Source organism: Aspergillus uvarum (genome assembly GCF_003184745.1).
Source record: "Aspergillus uvarum CBS 121591 unplaced genomic scaffold BO82scaffold_24, whole genome shotgun sequence".
Classification (NCBI taxonomy): domain Eukaryota; kingdom Fungi; phylum Ascomycota; class Eurotiomycetes; order Eurotiales; family Aspergillaceae; genus Aspergillus; species Aspergillus uvarum.
Window position 1 is genome coordinate 145,832 of NW_020291321.1, and position 25,888 is coordinate 171,719.

The 25,888-nt window shown below is 54.3% G+C and overlaps 11 protein-coding genes across 11 annotated transcripts; 7 read left to right on the forward strand and 4 right to left on the reverse strand.

The window, feature by feature from the left end:
* Positions 1 to 130: 130 nt before the first annotated feature.
* On the reverse strand, positions 131 to 2,718 carry BO82DRAFT_383165 (putative AAA family ATPase/60S ribosome export protein Rix7). Its single transcript, XM_025637991.1, has 3 exons — positions 2,556 to 2,718; positions 2,245 to 2,478; positions 131 to 2,187 (listed from the first exon to the last, which is right to left on the reverse strand). The coding sequence occupies exons 1-3, from the start codon at positions 2,601 to 2,603 to the stop codon at positions 244 to 246; spliced, it is 2,226 nt and encodes a 741-aa protein (XP_025492310.1). The 5' UTR covers positions 2,604 to 2,718; the 3' UTR covers positions 131 to 243.
* A 198-nt stretch (positions 2,719 to 2,916) lies between these two features.
* Positions 2,917 to 3,969, forward strand: BO82DRAFT_353973 (ESCRT-III subunit protein VPS20). Its single transcript, XM_025635097.1, has 3 exons — positions 2,917 to 3,032; positions 3,158 to 3,521; positions 3,600 to 3,969. The coding sequence occupies exons 1-3, from the start codon at positions 2,989 to 2,991 to the stop codon at positions 3,837 to 3,839; spliced, it is 648 nt and encodes a 215-aa protein (XP_025492311.1). The 5' UTR covers positions 2,917 to 2,988; the 3' UTR covers positions 3,840 to 3,969.
* On the reverse strand, positions 3,930 to 5,202 carry BO82DRAFT_353974 (PITH domain-containing protein). Its single transcript, XM_025635098.1, has 3 exons — positions 4,951 to 5,202; positions 4,769 to 4,880; positions 3,930 to 4,574 (listed from the first exon to the last, which is right to left on the reverse strand). Exons 1-3 carry the CDS (start codon positions 5,090 to 5,092, stop codon positions 4,163 to 4,165), a joined length of 666 nt encoding a protein of 221 aa, XP_025492312.1. The 5' UTR covers positions 5,093 to 5,202; the 3' UTR covers positions 3,930 to 4,162.
* Positions 5,203 to 5,323: 121 nt separating this feature from the next.
* Positions 5,324 to 7,902, reverse strand: BO82DRAFT_334512 (putative ATP dependent RNA helicase). The gene is made up of 3 exons (XM_025633265.1): positions 7,492 to 7,902; positions 5,774 to 7,432; positions 5,324 to 5,715 (listed from the first exon to the last, which is right to left on the reverse strand). Exons 1-3 carry the CDS (start codon positions 7,714 to 7,716, stop codon positions 5,584 to 5,586), a joined length of 2,016 nt encoding a protein of 671 aa, XP_025492313.1. The 5' UTR covers positions 7,717 to 7,902; the 3' UTR covers positions 5,324 to 5,583.
* Positions 7,903 to 8,237: 335 nt separating this feature from the next.
* BO82DRAFT_431951 (CUE domain-containing protein) lies at positions 8,238 to 10,068 on the forward strand (the record flags this gene model as incomplete). Its single annotated transcript, XM_025640750.1, has 5 exons — positions 8,238 to 8,258; positions 8,322 to 8,625; positions 8,690 to 8,914; positions 8,977 to 9,234; positions 9,293 to 10,068. The coding sequence occupies 5 exons, from the start codon at positions 8,238 to 8,240 to the stop codon at positions 9,673 to 9,675; spliced, it is 1,191 nt and encodes a 396-aa protein (XP_025492314.1). The 3' UTR covers positions 9,676 to 10,068.
* Positions 10,069 to 10,083: 15 nt separating this feature from the next.
* On the reverse strand, positions 10,084 to 10,981 carry BO82DRAFT_334516 (mitotic-spindle organizing protein 1). The gene is made up of 3 exons (XM_025633266.1): positions 10,747 to 10,981; positions 10,352 to 10,429; positions 10,084 to 10,205 (listed from the first exon to the last, which is right to left on the reverse strand). Exons 1-3 carry the CDS (start codon positions 10,825 to 10,827, stop codon positions 10,107 to 10,109), a joined length of 258 nt encoding a protein of 85 aa, XP_025492315.1. The 5' UTR covers positions 10,828 to 10,981; the 3' UTR covers positions 10,084 to 10,106.
* Positions 10,982 to 11,300: 319 nt separating this feature from the next.
* On the forward strand, positions 11,301 to 11,943 carry BO82DRAFT_67817 (GNAT family N-acetyltransferase). Its single transcript, XM_025641462.1, has one exon. It carries the CDS (start codon positions 11,382 to 11,384, stop codon positions 11,859 to 11,861), a length of 480 nt encoding a protein of 159 aa, XP_025492316.1. The 5' UTR covers positions 11,301 to 11,381; the 3' UTR covers positions 11,862 to 11,943.
* Positions 11,944 to 12,375: 432 nt separating this feature from the next.
* On the forward strand, positions 12,376 to 15,559 carry BO82DRAFT_67836 (putative transmembrane glycoprotein). Its single transcript, XM_025641463.1, has one exon. It carries the CDS (start codon positions 12,477 to 12,479, stop codon positions 15,324 to 15,326), a length of 2,850 nt encoding a protein of 949 aa, XP_025492317.1. The 5' UTR covers positions 12,376 to 12,476; the 3' UTR covers positions 15,327 to 15,559.
* Positions 15,560 to 15,972: 413 nt separating this feature from the next.
* Positions 15,973 to 17,629, forward strand: BO82DRAFT_282461 (putative MFS transporter; the record flags this gene model as incomplete). Its single annotated transcript, XM_025631370.1, has 4 exons — positions 15,973 to 16,432; positions 16,485 to 16,617; positions 16,677 to 17,097; positions 17,156 to 17,629. The coding sequence occupies 4 exons, from the start codon at positions 15,973 to 15,975 to the stop codon at positions 17,627 to 17,629; spliced, it is 1,488 nt and encodes a 495-aa protein (XP_025492318.1).
* Positions 17,630 to 19,402: 1,773 nt separating this feature from the next.
* On the forward strand, positions 19,403 to 21,734 carry BO82DRAFT_383172 (PP2C family serine/threonine-protein phosphatase; the record flags this gene model as incomplete). Its single annotated transcript, XM_025637992.1, has 7 exons — positions 19,403 to 19,687; positions 20,065 to 20,383; positions 20,472 to 20,545; positions 20,613 to 20,697; positions 20,761 to 20,967; positions 21,030 to 21,290; positions 21,355 to 21,734. The coding sequence occupies exons 1-7, from the start codon at positions 19,652 to 19,654 to the stop codon at positions 21,732 to 21,734; spliced, it is 1,362 nt and encodes a 453-aa protein (XP_025492319.1). The 5' UTR covers positions 19,403 to 19,651.
* A 1,906-nt stretch (positions 21,735 to 23,640) lies between these two features.
* On the forward strand, positions 23,641 to 25,504 carry BO82DRAFT_67978 (choline-phosphate cytidylyltransferase). Its single transcript, XM_025641464.1, has 3 exons — positions 23,641 to 24,407; positions 24,479 to 24,829; positions 24,884 to 25,504. Exons 1-3 carry the CDS (start codon positions 23,878 to 23,880, stop codon positions 25,323 to 25,325), a joined length of 1,323 nt encoding a protein of 440 aa, XP_025492320.1. The 5' UTR covers positions 23,641 to 23,877; the 3' UTR covers positions 25,326 to 25,504.
* The last annotated feature ends 384 nt before the right edge of the window (positions 25,505 to 25,888 follow it).

Here is a 25,888-nt window from a genome sequence, read left to right on the forward strand (position 1 = left end):
TCATTCAGGGAGCAGCCTGAGGCCCTAGCCCATTCAATCTAATCCTCTGTACGGAGCTTATCTCCCCTCCACTCTTTACATACCACGCAACCGAACCATCACCTTCTACAAGTTACCAAAGAAAGATATAGAACAGTGGAACCATACCAACAACCGGTAAATCTTTGTCGGCAGAGAAACACCCCGACCTCTCAGTCTATCTATCTATGTACAGTAACCTTCATCCGACAACAGCAACGCAGCCTAAACGACACCACCGCTCCAGTCCCTCCTCAAACGTTCATACTTCTTCAGATCGGTCACACTGGGCCGGATGAACGCCTTGGCCGCGACAAAGTCCTCGAACTTGATGGCATCGCGGCGCTTGATGGCAGAGTACCCAGCGCGGCGCAGCAGACTGCCCAGATCAGCACCGCTGAAGCCCTCGCACTCCTCGGCGAGGCGGCGGAGGTTGTCGTCAAACTCGATGGGCAGCTTGCGGACGAGGGTCTGAAGGATGTCGGCGCGCTCGAGGGGGCTGGGGAGGTTGACGAACAGCAGCGTCTCGAGGCGGCCGGGGCGCAGCATGGCGGGGTCGATGATGTCGGGCCGGTTGGTGGCGGCGATCACGTAGATGCCCTGGCGGCTGGAGCCAAGGCCGTCGAGTTCGGTGAGCAGGGTGTTGACGACGCGGGCGGAGGCCTCGGAAAGGGTGTCGTCGCGGCGGGGGACGAGGGCGTCCAGCTCGTCGAAGAAGATGACGCAGGGGACCGAGGAGCGCGCGCGCACGAACACCTGGCGCACGGCGCGCTCGGACTCGCCCACAAACTTGTTGAGGAGCTCGGGGCCCTTGACGCTGATGAAGTTGGCCCGCGACTCGTTGGCCACCGCCTTCGCGAGCAGCGTCTTACCGCACCCGGGGGGTCCCCACAGCAGCACCCCCGTGGGCGCGGTGATGCCCACGTTGGCGTAGATCTCCGGGTGGCGGATCGGGTCGACGATCGCCGTCGACAGCTCGTCGCGGATCCCGCCCAGCGCCCCGATGTCCGCCCACGTCGTGTCCGGAATCGTCGCGAAGCCTTCCCGTTTGGACGACGGTTGGATCTTGGGGAGCGCGGTGAAGAAGTCCGCGTTCGAGACGAGGACCGTCTGCGTCTCGTCCCCGATGGGCGTGTCCTTGGCGTGGACGATCAGCCGGCGGATCTCTTTGACCTTGGGGCTGAGGTCATCGGTCACGCTGAGGTCCTCGAAGTCCATCATCTTCTCGTCCTCGGGCCCGCTGTTCTGTTTCAGGATCTCAAGGTACCGTTTGATGGCGGCCGAGCCGGCCGTGGCGACCAGGTCGTTGAGATCGGCGCCCACGAAGCCCGGGGTGCGCTTGGCGAGAAGCTTGAGGTCGAGGTCGTCGGCGAGCCGCATTTTGCGGGTCAGCGCGCGGAGGATCTGCTCGCGCACGGGCTCCGAGGGCACCGTCATGTTGATCTCCTTGTCGAAGCGGCCGCCGCGGCGCAGCGCGGCGTCCAGGCTGTCGGGCCGGTTCGTGGCGGCCAGCACGATGACGGGCTTGCCGTCCGTCTTCTCGAGCGCCAGGTCGTCCATGCAGGTCAGCAGCTGCGCCACGATGCGCTTCTCCATCTCGCGCTGCGCGCTTTCGCGCTTCGGCGTGATGGCGTCGATCTCGTCGATGAAGATGAGGCAGGGCGCGATGCGCCGGGCTTCCTCGAAGTACTCGCGCAGCGCCTTCTCGGACTCTCCGGACATCCCGGAGATGACGGAGGGTGCGGAGATGGAGATGAAGGGCACGCCCAGCTCGGCGGCGAAGGCGTTGGCGATCATGGTCTTACCGCAACCGGGGGGCCCGTGGAGCAGCACGCCGCGGGGCGGCTGCACGTTGGAGGACATGTAGACTTGTGGGCGGGTCATGGGCAGGATGACCAGATCTCCGAGCTGCTCGACCACATCGTCCAGACCACCCAAGTCCGCGAGGCTGACGTGCGTGGGCGGGGATCGATCGACGGCGGTGTCGCCCTTGCGGCGTTTGGAGGAGGTCGATTCGCCGCCATGGTGTCGCTTTTTCGTGGAAGATTTCGGAGCCGGCGTGGCCGTGTCTGTCGTGGTGTTGTTCGTCTCGCCTGGTTTCTGGGCGTCCGTGGCGCCGTTTTTGGTGTTCCACATGCCGACGAGGCTCTTGTTCAGGCTGTTGGACTCCTACACCCGTCAATACCCTCTGGAGCAGAGCATAGAGTCTCCGCGCAAGTGACTCACTGGCGCTGCCGGTTCCTCCAGCCCCTCAAAGTCCCCTTCCACGGAATCTTCCTCCTCCTCATCGCCTTTGATCACCTCCACCACACGCTCGATGCTATCCTCGAGAATCCTCTTAGGTTTGCGATTCAGACTCGAGTTCGACCGCTTGATCGTGTCGTATATCGTAGAAACAGAAACGCGCGTAGCTCCATTCTCCGCTTGCTCGTCAAGAATTTTGCGCACGATCTGATAGACCTGTCGACCCACAGAAGCACAGATGAGCATTTTGTAGTATACATCGCGATACACTCGGAGAGATTGCATTTACTTACATCCTTATCCAGGCCCTGTCTCAGGCTTGGCCTGCCCCCACGACCCATTGTGTCTCAAGTTCGAGGAAGAGCTTCCCTCGTGCGTCCAAATGAATTCGGAGAAAGCGCGCCAATGCACGAGAACCAGCCGATCTGATCAACGATTCAATCGCCCTGAGAGAGGATCTTCTACAATTTTTGGAGATCGGAGAATCAATTTGGCCGGCGGAGGAAACAGCACAAAATTACACATCGGTAACCGCATTACCATGATTACTTCAATTCAATTGGGGCAGCCATCTGACCGCCCTCCCATCTTGACCATACCCTAACCGGATATCAGTGGACGTCATCCGCATCTGCTGTTATCGGCCCGCCTGACGCTGGGCTGGTCTCCGCAGTCACTCTCTTTACCACAATACAACAATCAATCAAACGACACTATGCGTTGACAATGGGGAATGCAAACAGCTCCCATAAGATCTCTGCTCAGGACCGGTGAGACTTCCTTTCTATCTTCCAGTGCAATCCTGTGTGCCCAAGTCCGGAGAGTGCTTCATTGAGACTCCCAATCTGCCCGCAACCGCGACCGACAAGCTAACCGGAGACCCTGCATAAACCAGAGCGATCCTTGACCTCAAGAACCAACGCGACAAGCTCCGCCAGTACCAGAAGCGGATCACCGTGCTGACGGACCGGGAGACGGCGATCGCCAAGGAATGCCTGGCGCGGGACGACCGCAAGCGCGCCCTGCTGGCCCTGCGCCGCAAGAAGTACCAGGAGTCGCTGCTGGAGAAGACCGACAAGCAGCTGGAGCAGCTGGAGCAGCTCACGGGCCAGATTGAGTTCGCCCTGGTGCAGAAGGACGTGCTCTTCGGCTTGCAGCAGGGCACCCAAGTGCTGCAGACCATCCACCGGGAAATGGGCGGGATCGAGGGGGTCGAGAAGCTGATGGGCGAGACCGAGGAGGCGCGGGCTTATCAGGAGGTAAGTCTGGCTTGGTTTTTTTTGGTGCAGGGAGGTTTTTCTAGGGAGAAGAACGGCATGCTAATTGTGGTGGTGCAGGAGATCAGTCAGATGCTCGCGGGCCGTCTGTCCAGGGAGGACGAAGACGAAGTCGAGGAGGAGTTGGAGGAGCTGCAGCGCCAGGCGCAAGGGCCGGTGGTCTTGCCGAATGCGCCGATCTCTTCGCTTCCAGAGGTCGGAGAAGAGGCGACAGAGACAGAGGCAGGAGAAGCGCAGGCCGGGCCATTAGCCAATGGACGAAAGGTCAAAGCCGAAGAGCGGACCGCTGTTCTTGCATGAAATCACGCATCACATTGTCCATCCCATATAAGTGTCAGCATTTCTGGAGTTCTGGGTTCTTGTCCATGGGTCATCATCACATTCCATCATATTAGATAGCTCAAGTTAGTTCAATGTTACAAACATGCATAAGCTGAATTTCAGACTAGCATTGGCATAGAGGCCAGCTCTATGACCAGAGAAAGCACGATCACGAATCAACACCACTGCACCGCATCAACAGGCACAGGTAACAACAGCACCAACAACGGTGACTGGACATCAAGTCAATCCATCCGCGCCGCAACCCCGCCAAATCACGGAATCCCTTCCTTTCCCCATGCTCACAGAATCTTACTGCCCACCCCGTTGACGCCCTGAATAGCGACATGGTCGTTCGGATTAGCCGCGGCCTCATACAAGAAGTTGACGGGCTCGCGGTTCAGCGCCATAAAAGTCCCCTTGAATCCAAGGTAGCCGACCTTGGTCACGTCCTCCTCGCCGTCACTCCAGTTATCCTCGAAAAACAGCGTGATAGAGGTGGTGGTGTTCCAATGCGCACGGTTCAGGGGGATCTCGAAGACATCGGCTCCGGCAACGGGCTGGGGAATCTCGATCGTCTGGGTGGGCGACAACTCGGACGCGGTTGCGAAGTCGATGTCGTCCCGGTTCTTGAACAGTTTCAGGGTCTTGGGGGCGGAGGGGGTGGGCGCGGTGTAAATCAACAGAGAGTGGACCTTGACTTGGCCGGTGAAGCTGTATCAGATAAAGTAGAGAGTTAGTTAATCGTCGCAGAGGGATCGGGAACAGTTGCGTTCGAAGCGTGTTGAGGTGGTCTTCGCTCTTTCGCGACACCCAAAGCTCAAGGAGGGGCAATGGCGGGGTAGCAACAGCAACAGGCAAGACAGTTTTCTTTCCACTCCGAACACACCCTCCAAGGCAGAACTCACGGAATGTACATCAGGAGCTGCTCATCAGCATCGCTTTCGAGCTCCGGCTCGTCGTCGAGTCTCTCCGCCCATGTTTTCTTGACGATCGCAGCGCCAGACTTGGGGGCCGCCTCTGCCTTGTTTATTAGTACCCAATCGCTTTGAGAGCAATCGATCTCTGCACGCGCGGGTATGATACGCACCATTGAGGGTTGTGATAGAGTCGAACTGAACCTGAGAGTAAAGGAGCGACTGGATGGCTGGGGTGATGTCATTGGAGTGGTCGTGGCCGTCTTCGTCATGGCAATGTCCGCCGTGGCCGTGATGATGGTGATGGCCCGACATGTCGCGATTTGATGCTCGAATCCCCTGGTGGTTGCTTCAAGAAATGAAAGATCGAGTCAAGATCAGCTGACAAGCTAGTTGGAGTGAGAGGCGGGGGTCTGAGAACCTTGGGTGAGCACGATGAAGATGAAAACAAGCAAGATGTTCAGCGAGTTCAACGCGACCTTTCGGCTAAGTCACCCATTCATTCACATCAACTCAACAATTTACTCTCATTAAACCCAGCAAGACGCTTTTCATGTTTTTCTTCATCTGACTTCGCTGAGAGATATCAAGCATAAACTCTATCTTACAACTACTCAGTTTGACAGACTAACTGATCTTCCGCTTGCTTGTTATGGCTCGACAAAGGTCTGAGGTTTGTCTCCCCCCCCAGGTAGTAACAAGATTTCACTTCATGCATAATGGGATATCATCATAGAAACATAGACTACCAAGGATCATCTACTGTACATACATGGTGTGATGAGGAATCGCTGCAGGAGAATCTATTACCGCACTTGATAATAGTTCGGTGCATATTCGAGCAAATAGCCCTTTTCGATCTTGGTTATATCGCGGATGTAGGTCTTTTCTCCCGTTTGCAGGATTTCATGAAATATGACCCATTCGGCTTTACGATTCTGCATAGTCAAATTAGCAATAGTATTCCAAATTCCATGGCAAGGATATTTGACTCACAAACATCAGCGAGCTCGGATGAGCATGCAGCGTTAACCCGCCGCTCACTGTTTTGAACGTGCCGTCCGGCTGCATCTTTGCAGCATGCGCAAAATAGCCCGTTGTGAGACACCGTTGTATCTTTTCCGGCAGCTTGCTTGGATCCTCCTGTCTAGCGCGGGCAGAAAGCGTCTCATCGACCTGGATCCCGAAACGTTCCAGGTATCGCTTGAGTTGGGCGCGGATACTCACGGCGCGTTGCATGGATCGGAAGTTCAAGAGGTTATCTCGACACCACTTCGAGTCCTTCTTGCCCTTGGTGACAAAGGCTTGGTAGACATTGAGATATGTTAGGTGATCGCCTTCCTCGACTGCGAATTTCCTCCGCATGCTCTCAGATGTTTTCCGATCACCATCGTGCTGAACCCAGACGGTGCCCTGAAGACTGACCATCGCCGCGATTGAAAGAATCTCACTGAGGCAGCCAAAGCCCGGCGCGGAAAGGAGCACCCTTGCCATCATGGGTTCCACGGCCAACTCTGCCATGCGCATCCCCTGCGGTTTGGTGAGTTTGGCATGATCGTCAACTGCGCCCAGAGAATACAGGAGCTCAAAACCACGAATTACCAGTTCGGCGGGGGGAGGCGTCAGGAAGTCAAAACGGACGATGTTGTCAATCCCGAGAGCTTTCAGCTGCATGATCACTGGCGCCAAGTTGGATCGCTGGATTTCCGGAATAGTTGCATCTGGGAGGGCTTCATATGCCTGTTGGGTGTAGAGACGGAAACATTTCCCTGGCTTAGTGCGCCCAGCTCGACCTGCACGCTGGACAGCCGCTGCTTTGGAAATCGGGACCGCGGTCAATGTTTCAATGCCCGTGCTCGGATTGTAAGCTCTCAGCTTGGCGAAACCACAATCCACCACATACACAATTCCATTGATAGTAACAGAGGCTTCGGCGATGTTGGTGGACACAATGACCTTCCGAGTGTTCTCGGGCGCTGGCTCAAACACGTACATTTGCTGATCTGTCGTGAGGCCGGCGTACAGCGGGAGAGGGAGCAGCGATTGCGCTTTGGGATGAAGCGTGGCGGCGCGTTCCGTGATCAATTGTATAGCTGTGTCAATCTCCTCTCGCCCGGTCAAGAACACAAGGATGTCTCCCTCTACTTCTTGCAGGTGTATATCAAAGACCGTCTTGACGGACCGCTCCACATAGTCCTCCGCGGGTGACTCAAGGAAGAGCATATCCACCGGGTACATGCGACCCTCCAGACTGATAATTCTGCCAACCTTCCCACCAATCTCGCCCGAATCTGCATCGCCGTCAAATTCTTCCCCAGCAAAGAAGCGCAGGAAGTCTTCGGCCTGCAGCGTTGCACTGCTGACGATAATCCTTAGCTCCGGGCGCTTTTTCATGATCTTCTTGAGAATGCCCAGAAGTACATCAGTGCTGAGGGACCGCTCATGGGCTTCGTCGACCATGATCACCGAATACCGCGACAGCAGGGGGTCAACGAGTGCCTCCCTAAGTAGCATACCATCGGTCAGGAACTTGATCCTCGTGGAAGCAGACGTCAGGTCCTCGAAGCGGATTGAGTAGCCCACCTCCTCGCCGAGCTTGCAGCGCATTTCTTCGGCAACTCTGGCGGCCACCGTTGTGGCAGCCACCCGACGCGGCTGCGAATCGTTAGCTTGGCTGGTCAACGGCCGAACCAAAAGGACGGAGATGATGTTACCTGCGTGATAGCAATTGTTTTCCCATCTGCACACCATCCTGCTTGTTCGAGGTATTGGGGTAATTGGGTCGTCTTGCCGCTTCCAGTCTGTCCCACGACAATGGTGACGGGGTAGGTTTCGACCAGATAGAGTAGACTTTGCTTATGTCTTGCAATGGGAAGCAGCGAGGCAGGCTTATACAAGGCGGGTATAAAAGAGGAACCGAGGTCAAGTTCCGACGCCATGCTGAAGAATACTTCTGGAATTGATCAATGATCAGCCTGGTCCAACCTGACTAGCTGACAGTCCAGATTTTAGCCACAATAAGATTCGATGGTAAGTGACTGGCCCGACTGAGACATATTGAAGGAGACCAAGGATACAGAGATTTCGGCAATTTGGAGGTCGCTACCTCTCCAGCTCCGTTCACGACGACCAAATGCGAAGGATATCAAGAAGATCAACTCAAGTATGTAAGTTATGCTCAATCGGGATGGAAAGGCACTGGCGGATTATGTCAGCTAAGCACCTTCGACACACGTGATGCAACGTCACCGGGGACCATCGGAAAGGAAAGGAAAGGGGGCGGGCGGAGAGTCAATCGATCATTGGTATACTTTCTGCCTGTTGGGCGAATTCCTCCTCCACGCAATCAAATAAATCCCCAGGAACCGCCAAGTTCAAGTCTCGGGCTGTGTGCCTAAATATATTCCCTCTACACACATATCCTACACCTCCTTCACATTCCTCAACCAGCTTGTTCATCATGTCGGAAGAAGACAAGAACGTATGTTCTAGATCCCCGCTGCCGCGATTCCACTGCGACTACTAACTCTTAAGGTAACCCCAGGCGGCCAGCAGACTCTCTGCAGTGCCGGCCAGTCCAAAACCAGAGTCGCCCACCACGGCGCGTCCTCTGGACTTCGACGATGAAGCCCAGGAGATCGGCGTCACCTCAGCTTTCCCCTCCGCTCCCCCAGCTCAGCCGCCCGCCGCGGAAGCTGCCCCGCGGAAGCCACCCCGCCCCGTGAGCCCGCGGCAGCAGGCCGAGAACACCCTCAAGGAAGCTTTCCCCACGATCGACATTGGAGTCGTCCGAGCAGTGCTGACGGCAAGCAACTGGGATGTGGAGCGGGCCTTCCATGCTTTACTAGGTCTGTAGCCCCCAGCCACAAGTGCTGCCTCTTCGTCCCGACTAACCTCTTATCTACTCCCCAGGCATGACTGATCCCAATGCCGCCGAACAAGACGTACCCCCTCCGAAGCCCCCCCGTCCGTCGGCCGCCCAGAGACAGCTCGAGCAGGATGAGATGTATGCCCGCCAGCTTGCCGAACACTACAACCGCCGCGCGGCCCCGCAGCCACGGTATGAGGATGATCGCGCTTACCAGCGACGAAGAGGAAGCGACGAAGAGGAGGAGAAAGAATACAGCTTCTTCGATGGTTGGTTTCTATTCAGCCTCGGTGTGCACTTCCAAGCTTACTAACCCGTGTGACTACCGCAGACGACCTGCCTGTCATCCGCGAGAACATCCGCAAAGGATTCCTGGAAACCCAATCGAAGGTGAACTCGTGGGTGACGAATCTGAAGAAGAGGCTGGATGGAGAAGAGCCGGAAGAAGAGAGCAGCAATCAGGCTGCTCAGGGCCCGCGCGAAGATCCTTTCGGCCGTCCGCGTCGGAGCGGGGACCGTGAGCGGTACGACGCCGACCACCGAGTCTTGAGCGACGACTTCTCAGCTCTGGAACTGAGGGACTCCGAGGGTAAGTTGACCGCATCACTTCAGGCCGATGAAATAAAAGTCACTGACAGGTTTCGCAGCTCCTCCCGCTCGTCCTCCCCGTCCTCTCGCAAACCCTAACTTGTACAAGACCTCGTCACCCTCCCCCGACAGACGCAAGGTTGCCTTCCAGGACGGGCCCCCAACGGAGATCGATAATCTGTACGACGCATCCGAGCCGGTCCGGCACGCCTCGCCCGGAACGACGGGCAAGTCCAGCAAATGGCAACCCTTAGCCGCCGTGGAGCCGTCTCCGGTAGGAGAACACGACCCGTTCAGTCTGGGGGATAGTGAAGATGAGAAGGACACTACCACGAAGGCGAAGGAAACCGCCGCCGCCGAGGGCGCTTCCAAGGCTGCGACGGTCGAGACGGTAGCGGAAGCAGCGTCCAAGGAGAGCACAACCGGCGCTGGAAAGTCATAGTCATTTCCGGGGCCTTCTTCATCTTCTAGCCTATCTCCGCGGCTTACTCGTTGGCCTATTAAGTTGTTGTAACCTTGATCTGTTCTACAAAACCCGTGTCCATTGCCCTTGCGGCCAGAACCCATGATACCAAGAGACTGCATTTCAATGAATTAAGTTCAAACGAGGTTTGACCGTCCGAGTCAAATTCTACAGTCCTGTAAGAGCAGCGAAAGGCCCCCAGATACCCACTTTTATAAACAAGCAACCTATAATTTCAACCCCTTTGCACAACGAAATGCATCACCTTAAATCTCAATACATAATTAGAATGGTTCACGGGTATCTTTAAATCCAAATCCAAACACGCAAGCCCAAACCGACAGCAAATCACAAAACCACATCCACACCCTCAACCTGCACCCTCCACCCCCAACACCTTACCCGGTTACTCACTCATACTGCTGCTGCTGCTGCTGCTGCTGCTGCTGCTGCTCAGCAAGCCCCCTGACCCCAGACCCAGCCTCCTTCCTCAGATCCTTAATCACAGCCTAAGACCACCAAGTCAGCACCCAGGGACCCCAAGCCAAGACCTCGACAAAACAGAACAGAACAGTGCCGCCTGGCCTCCCGCTCCGCTCCGCTTCCACCGGGCTTTTTTTTTAAAAAAAAAAGATTAAACTGGCAGAGAACCTACCGCCAACGCCTCCGGATTCACCCCGTTCTCAATGAGCGAGACACAAAGCGAGAGCTCGGTGCGATCCAGATGGGTGTTCTGTGCATTATACATCAGGTCAAGCTCAATTCAATCCAGTCCATCCCCGGCGTTAAGCATGATCACGGAGGGTGTGGATGTAGAAACTACTGGACAAGCGGGAGTAGACGCCCTGAATCACCGCGGATCACCACATGAAAGATCAACTCCAGCCGCGTAAGTGCAAGCTCCGCGGTGGTTTGGGGTGAGGATTCATGATGGGTGGGTGGTTTGATGCTGTTGCTGAAGGTTGGGGTTGGGGTTTGGTCGGCCAGGCCATACACCGGAATGGGCAGGGAGAAATGATGATGGGCTGGCTGGTTTGCTTGCTTGCTTACCAGGAGGGTGGAAATCTCATGAAGAATGTCGATGACTTCGCGGGCCGCTTGGCGTTTGTCGTCGGCTTGGGAGGGCGGCATGGCTTTCTTTTGGTTGTGTTCGGTTATTTGTTTGTTTGGTGGGCTGCGCGTTGGGATTGTACGGATTGGATGATGGGGGGGGATGACAGAGAGAGAAGGGAAGAGAGAGAGAGAGAGGGAGAGGTGAAACGCGATAGAGAATGTTTGATATCTATCATGTCCTGTACCTGGAGGAAGGGATCGTTGGAGCTCAAGATCCGGAGAGATCTCGCGATGCGGTACGGTACGGTACGGTACGGTGATCCTGGAACCAGTTTGTTACCCGATTCGGGCAGTAATATTACCACCGCTCAGGCTTTGCCTACAATTCAGGTTCAACCAAATAACTACAACTACATGCTAAGAACAAAATCAATGTGGAAACGCGCCTGTGGAGAGAGACAGACAGATTGACTTCAAGTTCTTCACGAACCCCTCCCCCCTTCGGTTCTCATTCTTGAGGACTTCCTTTTGCCCTTCAAACTCCTTGCCCTGCAGTTTCTTTGGTTCCTTCATTGTCAGCCCTCCTGCGGCCTGCCCTGTCACTTTCGGGATCGTTTCATACACTTTCAAGAATGTCGACCGATCTGATCTTCTCAGACATCCACTCCCTGAACAGGAACCAAGCCCTGGATATTCTTGCCCAGATCGCACGTGTCGAGAGAAAGAGTTTTCCTGCCAATGAGGGCATGAGCTTTGGAGAGGAGCTTTGGCGCAAGAAGCCTAACACGAGGGTCCTGTATGCCCACCTCCCAGGCGCAACCCCCCCGCTGGTTCTGGCTTATGCGGTCTACGTTCGCCAGAAAGGCATTGCCCTGCTCCATAAAGTCTGCGTAGCCGAGAATCATCGCCGTCGGGGCGTAGGGTTCCAGCTAATGGGCTACGTTCGCGCTCGTCTGCAAAGGGAGGGTTGTCAGTATGTCCAGTTATGGGTGGACAAGGACAGAGCCCCAGCCAGAGCGTTGTACGTCCGCAGTGATTATGCGGAGCGCGAAGAAATCCCAGATTACTATGGACCAGGTCGGACTGGCATTAGAATGGTCCTGGATTTGTAGTCAAATAACCCTTGAGACCTTGGTTTGTTGCTGCTGCCCCTGTCACTCCTGTGGCATCGCTTGTGTGTCCCCTGGATAAGCTTGCTTACTCACGACAAGACCAAAAGATGCAAGTGCTAGTTGGTTCCTTCAGACCATCTGTCAAATATGTGCAATTCTCCGAGTCAGGGTGTCGACGGTTCAGGCGGTGGTTGGACGGTGGCTCGCTCCTTGGCTTCCCGACGACGCCATCCCTTGCAGAGGGAGCGAGGCCTACATTTCACAGAGTGAGCGGTATCGCGCCGCGAACCATCAATCTCTGACCATTCCCATACCCAAGTGACGTCAAGCATATCCAGGCATGGCTCTTTTTGAAGGGGATGCAAGCTTCGCGCCTCTCCTGTGCCCGTTGGGCCCTTGGGCGCGAATGTCATAATGGAAGAAACTAGAGTCTCTGCCCTTAGGGCAGAGCAATTCCTCGTTTCTCACTTTCAACACTCAACTCTCGACCATTTCACCGTGGCTTTTCCCTGACGCTGGCGTAGGTTGCCTATTCAGAGCGACAATACGAGTTGCCTTTCGTGTATCTGACCGAAGACACTCACTCGTCCCGACCGTTCTCACTGCTCTGGAGAGATGGCGCTCATCGCGTTGGGTCTCCTCAGCATTCTGGGGACGGTAATTGCAGACCTCGCACCGACTTACCCTGTGAACGCACAGCTGCCCCCGGTAGCTCGAGTCTCTGAGCCATTCGAATTTGTCTTCTCCCAAGGCACGTTTGCTGGCAGCGGGCCCAACACTCAGTACACGCTTCTCAACGCCCCATCATGGCTCGAACTAGATGCAAAGCACCGCACGATATCTGGAACGCCCCAGAAAGACGATATCGGGTCGCCGAAATTTCAATTGGTGGCTTCCGACGAGACGGGATCCGTGAACATGGAGGTCAACTTGGTAGTCACAACCGATGATGGGCCAAAACCGGGGAAACCATTGCTACCACAACTCGAAGCGATAGGCGCCACATCGGCTCCAGACACGATCATCGTACACTCTGGCGATTCTTTTTCCATATCCTTCGATCATGACACGTTCACCAACACGCGTCCCTCCACTGTCTACTACGGAACTTCCCCTGACAATGCGCCGTTGCCATCGTGGGTCTCCTTCGACCAGGCAGCCCTACGATTCTCCGGGTCGACTCCGGATATCGGACCTCAGACATTCAGCTTCAACCTGATCGCTTCGGATGTAGCCGGATTCAGCGCTGCTACCATGACATTTGCGATGACCGTTAGCCCACATATTTTGTCCTTCAATCGAAGTGCACAGACCCTCTTCGTAACCAAAGGGAAGCAAGTCGATAGCCCTAACTTCCTGGAAGATTTGACCCTGGATGGTCATGGAGCGACGCGCACGGATTTAGCAAATATTCATGTGGATTCTCCGACATGGTTGGCATTGGACAAGGAATCGCTCTCCTTGAGCGGTACACCTCCAGCAGACGCTGCAGACCAGAATGTCACCATCACTGTAACTGATAAATCTCAGGATGTGGCCACCCTACTTGTCAGCCTGAAATTTTCTCAATTCTTCCATGATAATCTGGATGAATGTGACGCTGCCATTGGGCAATTCTTCATGTTCGTCTTTAACAACTCAATTCTAACCGACGACTCTGTCCAATTGGATGTTGAAATGGGTGATGAGCTCCCTTGGCTTCATTACAACCGCGACAACAAGACCATTTATGGCCAGGTGCCTTCCGATATCAGTCCGGGAACTTTTAACGTCAACCTGACAGCTCGCGAGGAGACTGCGGAGGACAGCCGGCACTTCACAATCAAAACAGTCTCGAAGAAAAAGAACGACGAGAATGCAGCTGCTACCGCCACGGCGGACGAAGGCAGCGGTAGTAGCGGCAATAGCGGCAGAAAGGCCGGCATCATTGCGATCTCGGTCATCGTTCCACTCATTGTTCTGAGCGCTCTTGTACTTCTATTTTTCTGTTGGCGTCACAAGAAGAAAGGTGTCGCTCCAGGACCGGAGGAGGGACTTGCAGACGAAAAAAGGGGGTCACCCCCCCCCGATCCTGATTCTGACATGTACCCTCGCTGCCAGCCTTTTGAACAGATCACCCCAGGCAAGCCGCCAAGAATGCTAAGAAGCCCGTCGCCATCGTCCAGACCCCCAAAGCTCGAGATCTTCTGGCACACGAAGCCCTTGGCCGATGCCGACACCATCAACTACACAGATGACAAGGAGAACGCATACCCCCACTCAACCCTGGACTGGGACTTTGGTCCACTGGCGAGCACGAAGGAGCTGGAAGAGACGAAACCAGTAGCGGATCCACCTCCGCAACCAAAGCGCTTGTCGTTCCAGAGCAGTCCTCCCGTGCGCAGGCGCACTACGACTACGTCAAAGAAGCGTGAGCCACTTCGGCCGATACAGCCGAGGAGGTCACTAAAGCGGAACTCAACGGTATCGCGGTCGAAGAGGTATTCAAAGCGCTCCAGCGGCATCTCCACGGTTGCTTCAGGGCTGCCTGTCAGACTCAGTGGCGCTGGCCATGGGGCCGGTGGATTCGGGCCGCCGGGACATGGAGTTGTTCGTATCTCCTGGCAGAACACACAAGCCTCCTTCCAGAGCGACGAGAGCGATGTGGGGAATTTGGCGCCATTATTCCCTCGCCCGCCCCTCCGCGCACGGGAAAGCACAGAATATCCTAAGCGCGTGAGCCTCCGAGCCGTCGAGCCGGACACGCTGACCATCTCCGATACGGATTCCCTCGAAGCTTTCGTGCACAGTCGTGCAAAGAGCCGAAACTCTTCCAATCCTCTGTTTGCGGGTCAATTCGCCCGTCGTGGCTCATCCGGTGGCCGCGCTCTGCATCGGGCGCGCAGCACCGTGAGTCGAGCAGACACAGTCGCTAGTTCCCATTATATCGATGATTACCGGCAGGACCGCCCCTGGTCGGCGGCGATGTCAGCCTCCATTTATACTGATGACCACCGACAGTCGGCTTACCTCCATTCGCTATCAGAGGAATCGTCGGACGCGCCGATGTCAGGACCCATCAATAAGCAGCCCAGTCAATCGAGTCTCGCACAGAATTATTCCGAGGCAATTGCTCCGCTACCCCGCTTTTACAGCGAGTTAAGCTTAAGCAGTGCCCAGCGAGGGGAGGCCGGCGGTAGCGCGGCGTACCCCGGATCAACTGACCCACAGAACAATGAGCGTCAATCTCTTGGGAACAATCGGACTTGGTTCCAGATTGCGTCGAACGCGCCGGGTGAAGCCCCTAGAACGGATCCTCCGCCGTTGCCACCATTGCGCAAGAGCCCCTCTTATTCTTCGATGCCATACGAGGTCCGATCGCGCCGAGTGAGCTTGATTCGATCGGCAGACCGAGACTGGAGTGAGCAGAGAGGTATGCAAAGAGAGCTGACGGGAAGTGTGAGAAGTGATATCGCTTTTGTATGATTGAGGCGAAAGTATACATACCCATTTGTCTTTGATGCTTTGTTGTTTTTCTCGCTGCCAGTGTGCTGTATTAGGGTTTGTTTTGTCGTCGACGAGTAGTCGGCGAGCATGATATCCACCGTGCATATTTTGTACCATGATTAGATTAATGCTTTCCTTTGTCCATGATCACCCTAGTATGATAGGGTGATCTTGAGGACTCAATGATAATGTGTTGAAACAACAGGCAACCACGTATCAATCCAAGGTAATATGCGGTTCGACCAGCGGGATTGGGCTGGGCCTTAGCGTAGCGCGAAGGCTGTCAGATGCATGAGCCTATAAGCTCGTACCACTCATCCACAATGTAAAATGCGTAATCCATCCATCATTCCCGGAGGCCGATCTATTGTTGCTGTCGACTTTTCTGGAATCCGATAAGCAGATAAGACACTCGACCTATATCAAAGCAGACACGCATCCAGCCTAGCGCACTGCTTTGCCATGCAGCTAAATAGCTCGCAATCGCACCTTTCCAATTGCGCTGGGTGAGATCAGTAATCTCCTCTCGCCCAACATACTCCCACCCCTTTCCTTCCTGAGGGTGCTCCGGAGTGTGTGCGCGTGTTTTTCAAATTGGTTGGAGCTGTCTACCCTTCCTTTCAAGATGACAACCGATCTACTCGGCGCAGATGAGGTATTGGAAACGAGTTTACTCTTACCAGGCCCTCGCGATCAGCCATGTCAGAACAAAAGCACGCCCAGAAGATCTAAATGGATTCTTCTGTTTGTGTGCCTCATCATCGTCACTTTGGACTTTGGCGATTATCTCGCTGTCGCGCCGCAGCTGCAGATATACGAGAACATTATCTGTCAGCGCATGCATCCCGAACTATCTGCTAGTGCCTTCGATAGAGTAACAGCAACCGCCCATCCGCTCTGCAAGTCAACTGACGTGCAAGGCAAACTCGCTCTGCTGGTAGGCTGGCAGGATACGTTTACTCAGCTTCCCGGGATGATCCTAGCTATTCCATTTGGTCTTATGGCGGATCAAGTCGGACGCAAACCTGTCATCATCATCAGCATTGCGGGCTTCCTCATGCAAGAATGCGCTATCCGCCTCATCTGTGAGTGATTTGGAAGTCGGGGAGATGAAGTACTGGCTGACGTGCTTCTCAGGCTGGTATCATACAAGCATCCCACTCGAAGCAGTGTGGTTTACACCACTTTTCCAGGTTTTTGGGGGTGGTAGCCAAATCGCTAGCTCCGTTGCCTGGACTGTCATTGCAGACATCTTCCCAGTTGACAAAAGGTAAGCATGATGCCCTCCATGTCCTGCTATTAAGCTGCTTAAATGCGATGACCTCCCAGGGCAAATGCGTATCTTCTCATGGCTGCAGCGATGTTGCTTTCTCAGATTCTCGCAGCCCCTCTAAGCGCTTGGCTGATGTCCAAGGATGTGTGGACGCCATCGTTGTTAGGGTTAGCGATTGAGGTTTGCGGGATCATCCCCATTTTCGCCTTACCAGAAACTGGACCGCAAGCATCCGTCAGATCGGAAGGAGATCTTGAGAGCGAAGCACAAGGACCAGCCAACGAGTATTCTACCATGAGATGGATGGCTATTGTACACTTGGTCAAATTCCAACTAATCGAAGTGGTTGGGTTTGTCTTAGGCAATGCCAACACTTTAGCGATTTTTTTCGCTTTCTTGACATCTAGCATTGGAAGCCAGACGCTTCAGTTTGTGCTGCAATATGCCTCCAAGCGTTTCATGTGGAGTGTAGCCGAGGTATGTCTTCCCCATTCGAGCCACTAACCTGAAGTCGCTAACAGAAGTAACTGGATAGGCGACGTTCCTCATCAGCCTCAAAGGCGCAGTCAACCTGGTCGCCTTCCTTCTCATATTGCCTCTGATCTCCAAAATTCTTGGAGGTTATCTCTCTCCGATAAGAAGAGATCTCCGAATCACACACGCCAGTATCTGTGTACTGGTGGCAGGATTCGGCACAATGTCGGTAGCTGCTCATCCAGTCCTTTTCGGTATAGGTTTATCTTTTTCGGCCCTCGGGTGGGGTTTTTACATGACACTTCGTAGTGTTGGAAGCGCCTTAGTGGCCGAGACCCATGTCGGGCTCTTCAACACAACAATTGCACTTGCTGAGGCCGCGGGGTCTATGATAGCTGGACCGCTTTTGGCAGCTCTTCTCAAGGCAGGAATGGCGTGGGAGGGAGTCTGGATGGGTTTGCCATGGATGGTTGCGACGGGTCTGTATCTGCTGGCCGGGTTAGCAGTCTTTTGCATTCGTACTCCAGCCCACTAGAGTCTTGAATATGGTTCAGTCAAGAGGTGCGCATGATGCAGCACGTCCAGTTCTCCATTGACTGCGTTGCTGTCCAGTGACAAGAGTGGCCCCTCCAAGTGAATCACAGACTACATCGCTTCCCGACGGGCCATATTCAAGACGACGATGACTTGTCCTAAATCAAGCGCTTTCTCTTTCGGTGGCAGCCTCGCTCTTGGTAAAGAGTGAGGGCTGTATGCATGCGCTCGTATGTTCATCTCATGATGACTGCTGGGCTTGAGTCGAAGATTGTGGGTAGAACGGGAAGTTTAAGCCAGCACTGGATTGGAGAAGGCGTGGCTCTGCCTAAAAGTACAGTAGTCGACTACCGAAGGTAGTAGGTAGGTACTACTAGGTAGGTACAATAATAGTACTGCATGATTCTTCCTGCCCCAGGCGGTCACCACACTGGACAGCCGAGGCATAAAGGCAATTACCATAAACTGCAAGGATACTAGAGGTAGGTACACAAATCTGCTCAACTCAAGCAAGGCTATACAGACAGCCCTTGCGAGGACTGACATTAGCACCCGGTTCCAAACGCCTCGTCTCACTACCTCCGTCTTGTTTGCCGTCTGTAGGTAGCAGTTGCCTAGTCTGAGCAAGATTTGATGGGCGTTGATGTATCAAATTCGGTCTGAAACATTGGCCGCGAATACTGCGCACAATTTCGGATCCCTCCTACTGAAACACGGCTTTAGGTAGGTATAGGAAGGATGAACGATATACCTAGCTAGAGCATGCTCGTTTGCAAGCTCAGGTTGACCGTACCGGTCCAATGCCAGAGACTTGGCGTGAATGACGGTCTCTCATTTCGAATAGCAGCCACAGACCAGACCCTAGCATAATGCTTGATGTATGTATGTATGTACGTAGCGGAAGGATTAAATAGAGCTCAGCTTCTTCTGTGGCACTCCACAATGTTTGTTGAGTGGTTTTGGGTCAGGCTGTTTCCGGCAGTTCCTGTGGTTGGAGGCACGCGACAGGAAGGCGGTCCACCCAAACCAGCGAGCAATATAGTGCCCGAGGGAGAGAGAAGAGGGGCTGGTTTTTTATCTCATTATTATCGAGTTTAATGTGTTTTGAGACCTCCTGTGGGTTGCCTATTACTCTGCCTGCAGGTAGCCAGCCAGCTGCAACGAGTGCTGCCGATGCCCTTGTGATCGGTAGAGCATAATATAATGAGTAACTTATTATAATGCCGGAAAAAACTCATCCCCGGCCTGTGACACCACCATCACCATCATCATCATCATCATCATCACCATCATCATTATCACCACCACCCCTCCTACTGGACTGCGATTGATCCCAAATTTCCTTTCTCTTCGCCCCTTTTCTGCCATTTCTGCCACTTCTGTCATAATTCCATTGGATTCCGCGTGTCACTGGTCAGCCGTGGGTAATGAACACGGTGACAGATCTTGGACAGGATCGGAGGAGGTCAGCCAATCTTCCAGCTCGGTGGACAAAGTATCGTCATCGTTGAATCGAGGTCCCCACTCCCCGGTATTGTCGTTTGAATGAATGACTGTGGCTGCTCACTGCACCTACAGGCTACAGTAAGTTACTCACCTAACTACCGTAAGCAGTAGTTACCTAACTACACAACACTGCACCTTGCAGGCCTAAGGCTGGTGTTCATACTCGTACTCAGTACTCCGTAGCAGGCAGCTTTTCATTTCTTCCCGTCACGCCGCCTCCGTTAATGTTAATTGTAGTGATTCTGCCCTTACCCTCCCTCCCTCCCTCCCTCCCCCTCCTCCCGCTCTGAGTCTAGTCTCTCTCCTCCGTCTTTCTCCCTTCCCCTTCCCACCTGATCCCGTTCAGTCACTGGCTCTTCTCATTTCCCCCTCAGATACTCTCCGTGTGTGTTAAACTTTTCCCCTTCCTGTCTTCAAATCTTTCGACTACTTACTCCTCCTCCTCCCCTCTCACTTTGTGAAAAAGAATACATCTTCTCGCGCCAAACACCTAATTCATATCCCCCCGACAAATATCATGGGTCAGACCTTGTCCGAGCCTGTGGTCGAGAAGGTGCGTGAAACTGAAGCAATGCGTTTGCCTTTGCCTTTCGTCCCCCCACACTGCAAGAGGCCTTACGCAATTCCTATAACCGCCTCCCCCCCCCTTATCATCGCGCAACCCATTTCCTTCCCCTTCCTTTCTCAATGTGTATGAGTTACTCGAACAACTTTCAGTACCACTGTCTGAATTCACGTTCAAATGCGTGGGATCACTTCTTCTGGTGGTCGGAGGGGCTGCAGCGTGGTGATCCTCCCACGTCTGCGGGGTCCCTCCACAAGATGATGAAAATTCCTGCAGGCGGCTTCCGAGCGGGTGACTTGTCATATCTACCTTCTTTTCGCGCTCTTGCTATGCCAACCTCGCTAACATGATGGAGCATTGTCCAGACTTCGGCTGAAGGTCAGGATGAGTGTTGTATATACGGTGTCTCGGCCATGCAGGGCTGGCGGATCAGCATGGAGGATGCCCATGCGGCCGTGCTAGACCTCCAGGCCAAGTCCTCGGAGCAGAACGACAACCCTACCGATCCCGACAAACGTCTCGCATTCTTTGGTGTATACGATGGACACGGTGGTGATAAAGTAGCTTTATTCGCCGGAGACAATGTCCACAAGATCGTCGCAAAGCAGGATGCGTTCGCCAAGGGCGATATTGAGCAAGCGTTGAAGGACGGTTTCCTTGCGACCGACCGCGCTATCTTGGAAGGTTCGTGAATCCTCGAACCCGGACACCGGGACGACTCTTTGTCCCCCACACCTCTCTTCCCGAGATGACAGTGGACTGATTCGGCTAGATCCTAAATACGAGGAAGAAGTGTCTGGCTGCACTGCAGCCGTCAGCGTGATTTCCAAGCACAAGATCTGGGTGGTACGTATATGGAATTGTCTGGGGACTGCGCTCCCTGTCCATCGGAATGACTTTTAACGCTGCATAGGCCAATGCTGGTGACTCCCGTTCCGTGCTCGGTGTGAAGGGCCGCGCGAAGCCCCTATCATTTGATCACAAGCCCCAAAATGAAGGTCAGTAACGAGGCACTGGCTCTCTTCGGGCTGGAATTGGTTATGCTGAAACATGGAATACAGGCGAGAAGGCCCGTATCAGCGCTGCAGGCGGCTTCGTCGACTTTGGCCGTGTCAATGGCAACCTGGCCCTGTCCCGTGCCATTGGAGATTTCGAATTCAAGAAGAGTCCCGAGCTGTCACCCGAACAGCAGATCGTGACCGCCTACCCGGATGTTACTGTCCACGATCTTACTGACGACGATGAATTCCTCGTTATTGCCTGCGACGGTATGTCCTCCGTTCACGGGTCCAGTCAGGGTTCAACTCAGTGGGTGCTAATCTCAATGCAGGTATCTGGGATTGCCAAACCTCGCAGGCCGTCGTCGAGTTCGTTCGTCGCGGTATCGCCGCCAAGCAGGACCTCCACCGCATCTGTGAGAACATGATGGACAATTGCCTGGCTTCCAACAGTGAGACGGGTGGCGTCGGATGCGACAACATGACCATGATCATCATCGGTCTTCTGAACGGTAGGACCAAAGAGGAGTGGTACAATCAGATCGCTGAGCGCGTGGCCAACGGCGACGGCCCCTGCGCCCCGCCCGAGTACGGCAAGTCTCTCGAGGATCCCGAGGCCTCCAATCCCAACTCCTACTGACTTACCGGGGGGAGCAGCTGAGTTCCGCGGCCCCGGCATCCGTAATCAGTTCGATGAGAACCCCGATGAGTATGACGTGGAAAATGATCGTTCCCGTGGCTTCGGTGTACGCTCGGGCCGCATCATTCTCTTGGGCGATGGCACAGAATTGATTCCGGAGCAGAACGATGACGAGCTGTTTGACCATACGGAGGAGGACCGGGACCTCGGCAATCAGGTGCACCATGACTCTACGGATGCGGGACGGAGAGATCGCGAAGGAACCCCTGGGCCCCAATCCAAGGATAGCACCCCCAAGGCCGATGAATCTGCCACCATCTCGCAGTCGCCGTCTACCACCGCGGAGAGCTCTTCCACCGGTGCCCCTGGAACGCCGCAGAAACCTACTAATGTGTAGTCATGATGGAATGGATCTGTTGCATTTTTCCACTGTTGATGTCCTTTTTCTTTTTTCTTTTGGGTTTCCTGATCGTCGTGTGATTCTTTGACAGTGTCGCTATTCTTCCCCCTTGTTGTTTTGTTCTCCACATGTTATCCGAAGCGCCATGTTATTTCTCTTCCGAATTTACACCTACTCTCTCTACATCCATCCAGCTTCCTGGCATTGACTGGTTCAACGGTTGTGGACGGAATGAAACAAGCGGGGAATTGCGACTGTCGGGCTCCCCCTTCACATCTTCATTGTGCCTTGCTGGGGTGAGTTTACGGGGTTGGGATGGGTTTCCGCGTTACAGCTTTTCTTTTCTATTCCACATTCGAAGCCGCGAGCGGCAGGTCTCACGAGAGCACGTCTGTTTCATGCCTTGACACATAAGATACCGCACAAAACGCCCAGTGTTGATGAACCTTCATATTTCTACAACGACTTGTTTCGATCTCTCTATTCGCTCCCCCAACTCCTATGTTCCTATCCTCGTTCCCTCTCCGGCGACGGTGGCAGCAACGACTTGGTCCTTTTTCATCCCGGGGTCAACGGGAAGGCGCGTAGCCGGCGTTAAGACCGGGAAGAAAGGTCAGTTGTAGTTGACTGGACATGAGGGAATGGCTACGCATCCTGGGGGAAAACGGCATCTGCAGAAGAACTGCAGACCTGCTCGTGATAGTCGGGCATCTTGAGTGGACAGCTTCCTTCAGCAGCGGATTTTCTGGAATGGGATGGATACGGTCATGTATCTGATGTCCTTGTTCATCTGATATACATATAGACACCGTTGGCTCTTAGCGTGTGATGCGTAGGTTGTAGAGACTGAAAGGGCAGGCCCTTGTAACGTGCGTAGACTTCATTCTGGGAACTTGTGGCTGTCTATGTCCGTTGTTGTAAGTTTACACTCGCCCAGGTATGATGAATGCATGATCCGCGGCCGGATGGCTACGGTTTCATGCAATCTGATTAACCTCCGGATCAAAATGATTCAGCTTAGAGAGACCACGCGCTGTTTGATGCTCTGATGGGTCTTTTCTTTTTTCTTTTTTTTTTTTTCCATTCGAAGGTGTATTCTGCAAGTGGGTAATACGGTAGGCAAATGGATCAAGGATGAGGGTGAACTGAAAGATGGTTTACCTTGCGAGGAGGGAAGTATAGGCGACTGCGCTAAACCTGAAGTGGTTGGTGCGGCTTGGGGATATTTTGGGAAGAGTTTGGGAGATGATGTTATCATTCGATCCATACAACAAGTACTCCAACCGGAGACCTTGAACCAATGGCTCTGGTCGGGAAGAATGCAGGGCAATAGGGGATGATGTACGGAGTCGTGCATAACTTACACATATAAATATAAGATGTGAGGCTGGGCAAGCATAACTTTAGCTAACTCCCTGGTCTAGTTTACTTCATAACTCCATAACTCATAAACTAGCTCGGAACCATTGGAATTGTTGGGGCAGCGGATGGACCCTTTTGGGGGCGGTGTCAGTTCCCCTTTACCATACCGTATTGTACCGGTTCTGCCGCAGAGTTTTGATTCTACGTAACTGGGAAGATTGTCTGTCCTCTCACGCCTTCTTTCTTTCTTTCTTTTCCATTTTGGTCTTGGTCTTAGACTTCTTTCTCATTTCTCCCCCCTGAAGACAAGTCGTTCCAAGAACTGGCCCTCGGATCCGATTTCAGGGTCCTGTCTTTTCTTCTGCATTGGGTTAAATCCATGCTCCGTTGAAAAGCCCGTGTTTTTGCGCACCTGTAGTGCTCTCCCGTACCTCCACCGGGCCCTCCCGTCCGGCTTCTGCTCTCTTCCACACGCTCTCTCGTTCGTGCGTGCGTGCTCTCGTTCTGCTTGCTTGCTTGCTTGCTTGCGTGCTCTGTCGCTGCTCGTTCTCCGTCATCCTCTTTCTTCTTGTCTCACCTCCCCTTTCGCTTCCACCGTCCCCATTCATTCCCATTACTCTCGGGCTTTCTTCCCCGTCCGTGTTCCCTTTCTTCTACTCCTTCTCCCTCTTCCTTCTCCCCCCACCCCCCCATCTCTTCTCTCTCGTCTCCTTCCTCCTTCCCTCTCTCCTAATCCTTCCTCGACAGAAGTTGAGCTGTGCTCCCTCGGTCAGCCACCATGTCCTCTCCTCCGTCCGGCAAACGCAAGCGCAGTGGCTCCCAACACCTCCCTACGGCCGTTCCTGCGCCTGCAGATCTTTTGCAACCCTCGTCCCGCGATGCGTCCGGCGAGGAAGGCGACGACTCCACCGGCCCAGCAATCCCACTGCCCAGCCCCAACAAACACAGGAAACAGCCGTCCCAGGACGTAACATCGACCGGCGCTGTGCCTCCGTCCAAGCGGGCCCGGAAGGCCTCCGTCAGCGACCACAATAATCACGGTCATCTGTCCAACGGCAATGCGGCGGGAGCGCTAAACAAGGAAGACCCGGGCGAGCCGTCCGAGACTACCGTGGCCAGCAGCGACATCGAGAATCAGAGCACCCGACCGGGCCTACAGGTCGACACGACGACACCCCCAGAGCACTTGTTGGAGCCGCCAAAACGCGGTGGGCTCCAGGATCCCGTCGGCTATCACACCAACCCGCCTCCAGTGGGCCGCCCGGTGCGGGTGTACGCGGACGGCGTGTTTGATTTGTTCCACTTGGGGTACGTGCTCTTCTTTTTCCTTTACGGTCCGTTCAGTTCATCAATGGCTAATTGGCGTGGTTGATCACTAGTCACATGCGGCAACTGGAGCAGGCGAAGAAGGCTTTCCCCGACGTATATCTGATTGTGGGTGTGACGGGTGATGAGGAGACACACAAGCGCAAGGGATTGACGGTCTTGAGCGGCGCAGAGCGTGCAGAGTCCCTGCGGCACTGCAAATGGGTGGACGAGGTGATTCCCGACTGTCCCTGGATTTTGACCCCGGAGTTCCTCGAGGAGCACAAGATTGATTACGTGGCACATGACGACCTGCCGTATGGCGCGGATGAGGGCGACGACATCTATGCCCCGATCAAGCGAGAAGGGAAGTTCCTGGTCACGCAGCGCACGGAAGGTGTCAGCACCACGGGCATCATCACCAGGTGGGTTTCCGCGTTTTGGGATGTGAATGAGTGATCGAAGCTGACTCGATGCAGGATTGTCCGCGACTACGACCAGTACATCTCGCGCCAATTCAAGCGCGGTGCCTCGCGTCAGGAACTGAATGTGTCATGGATCAAGAAGAACGAGCTGGAGATCAAGCGCCATGTGTCGGAGCTGCGCGACAACATCCGGTCCAACTGGACCACCACGGGCCAGGAATTGGGTCGCGAGCTGCGCCAATTCTGGCAGAACAGCCGCCCCGGCAGCCCGGCGCCCAGCACCCGCAACAGCGTGGACCTGGGCGGCTCGCGCAGTGGACTGACGAGCGGACTGACGAGCCCCGTGCTGGGGAACAAGTCGCATGTGTCGCGGGTTGAGGCTCTGGGCCGTCCCGACAGCCCCATGGGTACGGGCCGCAATGAGCCCCCGGATTACTTTGCCACGGGGTACAGTCTGGGTCTGATCGGTGGAGTTCGGTCATGGGTGAGTTCCTGAAGTCGCGATGACAAGGAGGGTGCAGCCGCTCACAAATCTTGGTCTAGATGCGCAGCCGTCGCTCTTTAGTGGGCAGTCGAGCCCCGTCCCCCACCAGCGAGGAGGAACATGAATCAGAGGCAGAGCGCAGCAGCGGGCAACAGCTACAACAAGAACATGAGTATGAACAACAACATGCAGCTGGTTCCCGGGCATGAGTGATCTGTGTTCTTGATGATTTTCTGCTGTTGTTGTTTCTCTCCCCCCAACCCCTCAACCTAATCAACCCACCTACCTTCTTGGTTCATGTCTCCCTTTCCCACATCCCACAGCCTCTCCCTCCTGATAATGTAAGGTTAGCAAAAGGACCGGTCGGGGTATGAGCCGAACTTTTGAAATTGGACATCAAAAAATTTTCTTTTCTTTTACTTTCGCACTTCCTCGCTTCCTCTTATCTGCGTGGAAGCCTTATATGAGAAGCATCCGTCAACCAAGGGGAAGTTCAAATCTTGATGTGGTTCAAAAAATAAGTAATGTCTTATCTTTATGGGCCTTTTTTTTTATGGAACAGACAAAAATTGTTA

Coding starts and splice junctions, on each gene's coding strand:
- BO82DRAFT_383165 (XM_025637991.1), bottom strand. CDS start 2,603: ATGGGTCGTGGGGGCAGGCCAAGCCTGAGACAGGGCCTGGATAAGGAT. Junction 2,479..2,555: donor GACAGGGCCTGGATAAGGAT/GTAAGTAAATGC, acceptor GTGGGTCGACAG/GTCTATCAGATCGTGCGCAA. Junction 2,188..2,244: donor TGGAGGAACCGGCAGCGCCA/GTGAGTCACTTG, acceptor TGACGGGTGTAG/GAGTCCAACAGCCTGAACAA.
- BO82DRAFT_353973 (XM_025635097.1), top strand. CDS start 2,989: ATGGGGAATGCAAACAGCTCCCATAAGATCTCTGCTCAGGACCG. Junction 3,033..3,157: donor AAGATCTCTGCTCAGGACCG/GTGAGACTTCCT, acceptor TGCATAAACCAG/AGCGATCCTTGACCTCAAGA. Junction 3,522..3,599: donor AGGCGCGGGCTTATCAGGAG/GTAAGTCTGGCT, acceptor GTGGTGGTGCAG/GAGATCAGTCAGATGCTCGC.
- BO82DRAFT_353974 (XM_025635098.1), bottom strand. CDS start 5,092: ATGTCGGGCCATCACCATCATCACGGCCACGGCGGACATTGCCATGAC. Junction 4,881..4,950: donor CTCTATCACAACCCTCAATG/GTGCGTATCATA, acceptor TAAACAAGGCAG/AGGCGGCCCCCAAGTCTGGC. Junction 4,575..4,768: donor CAGCTCCTGATGTACATTCC/GTGAGTTCTGCC, acceptor TATCTGATACAG/CTTCACCGGCCAAGTCAAGG.
- BO82DRAFT_334512 (XM_025633265.1), bottom strand. CDS start 7,716: ATGGCGTCGGAACTTGACCTCGGTTCCTCTTTTATACCCGCCTTGTAT. Junction 7,433..7,491: donor AAACAATTGCTATCACGCAG/GTAACATCATCT, acceptor AACGATTCGCAG/CCGCGTCGGGTGGCTGCCAC. Junction 5,716..5,773: donor ATCCGAGCTCGCTGATGTTT/GTGAGTCAAATA, acceptor TTGACTATGCAG/AATCGTAAAGCCGAATGGGT.
- BO82DRAFT_334516 (XM_025633266.1), bottom strand. CDS start 10,827: ATGCCGCCCTCCCAAGCCGACGACAAACGCCAAGCGGCCCGCGAAGTC. Junction 10,430..10,746: donor ATGAGATTTCCACCCTCCTG/GTAAGCAAGCAA, acceptor TATAATGCACAG/AACACCCATCTGGATCGCAC. Junction 10,206..10,351: donor TGAATCCGGAGGCGTTGGCG/GTAGGTTCTCTG, acceptor TGGTGGTCTTAG/GCTGTGATTAAGGATCTGAG.
- BO82DRAFT_67817 (XM_025641462.1), top strand. CDS start 11,382: ATGTCGACCGATCTGATCTTCTCAGACATCCACTCCCTGAACAGGAAC.
- BO82DRAFT_67836 (XM_025641463.1), top strand. CDS start 12,477: ATGGCGCTCATCGCGTTGGGTCTCCTCAGCATTCTGGGGACGGTAATT.
- BO82DRAFT_67978 (XM_025641464.1), top strand. CDS start 23,878: ATGTCCTCTCCTCCGTCCGGCAAACGCAAGCGCAGTGGCTCCCAACAC. Junction 24,408..24,478: donor TTTGATTTGTTCCACTTGGG/GTACGTGCTCTT, acceptor GTTGATCACTAG/TCACATGCGGCAACTGGAGC. Junction 24,830..24,883: donor ACCACGGGCATCATCACCAG/GTGGGTTTCCGC, acceptor GACTCGATGCAG/GATTGTCCGCGACTACGACC.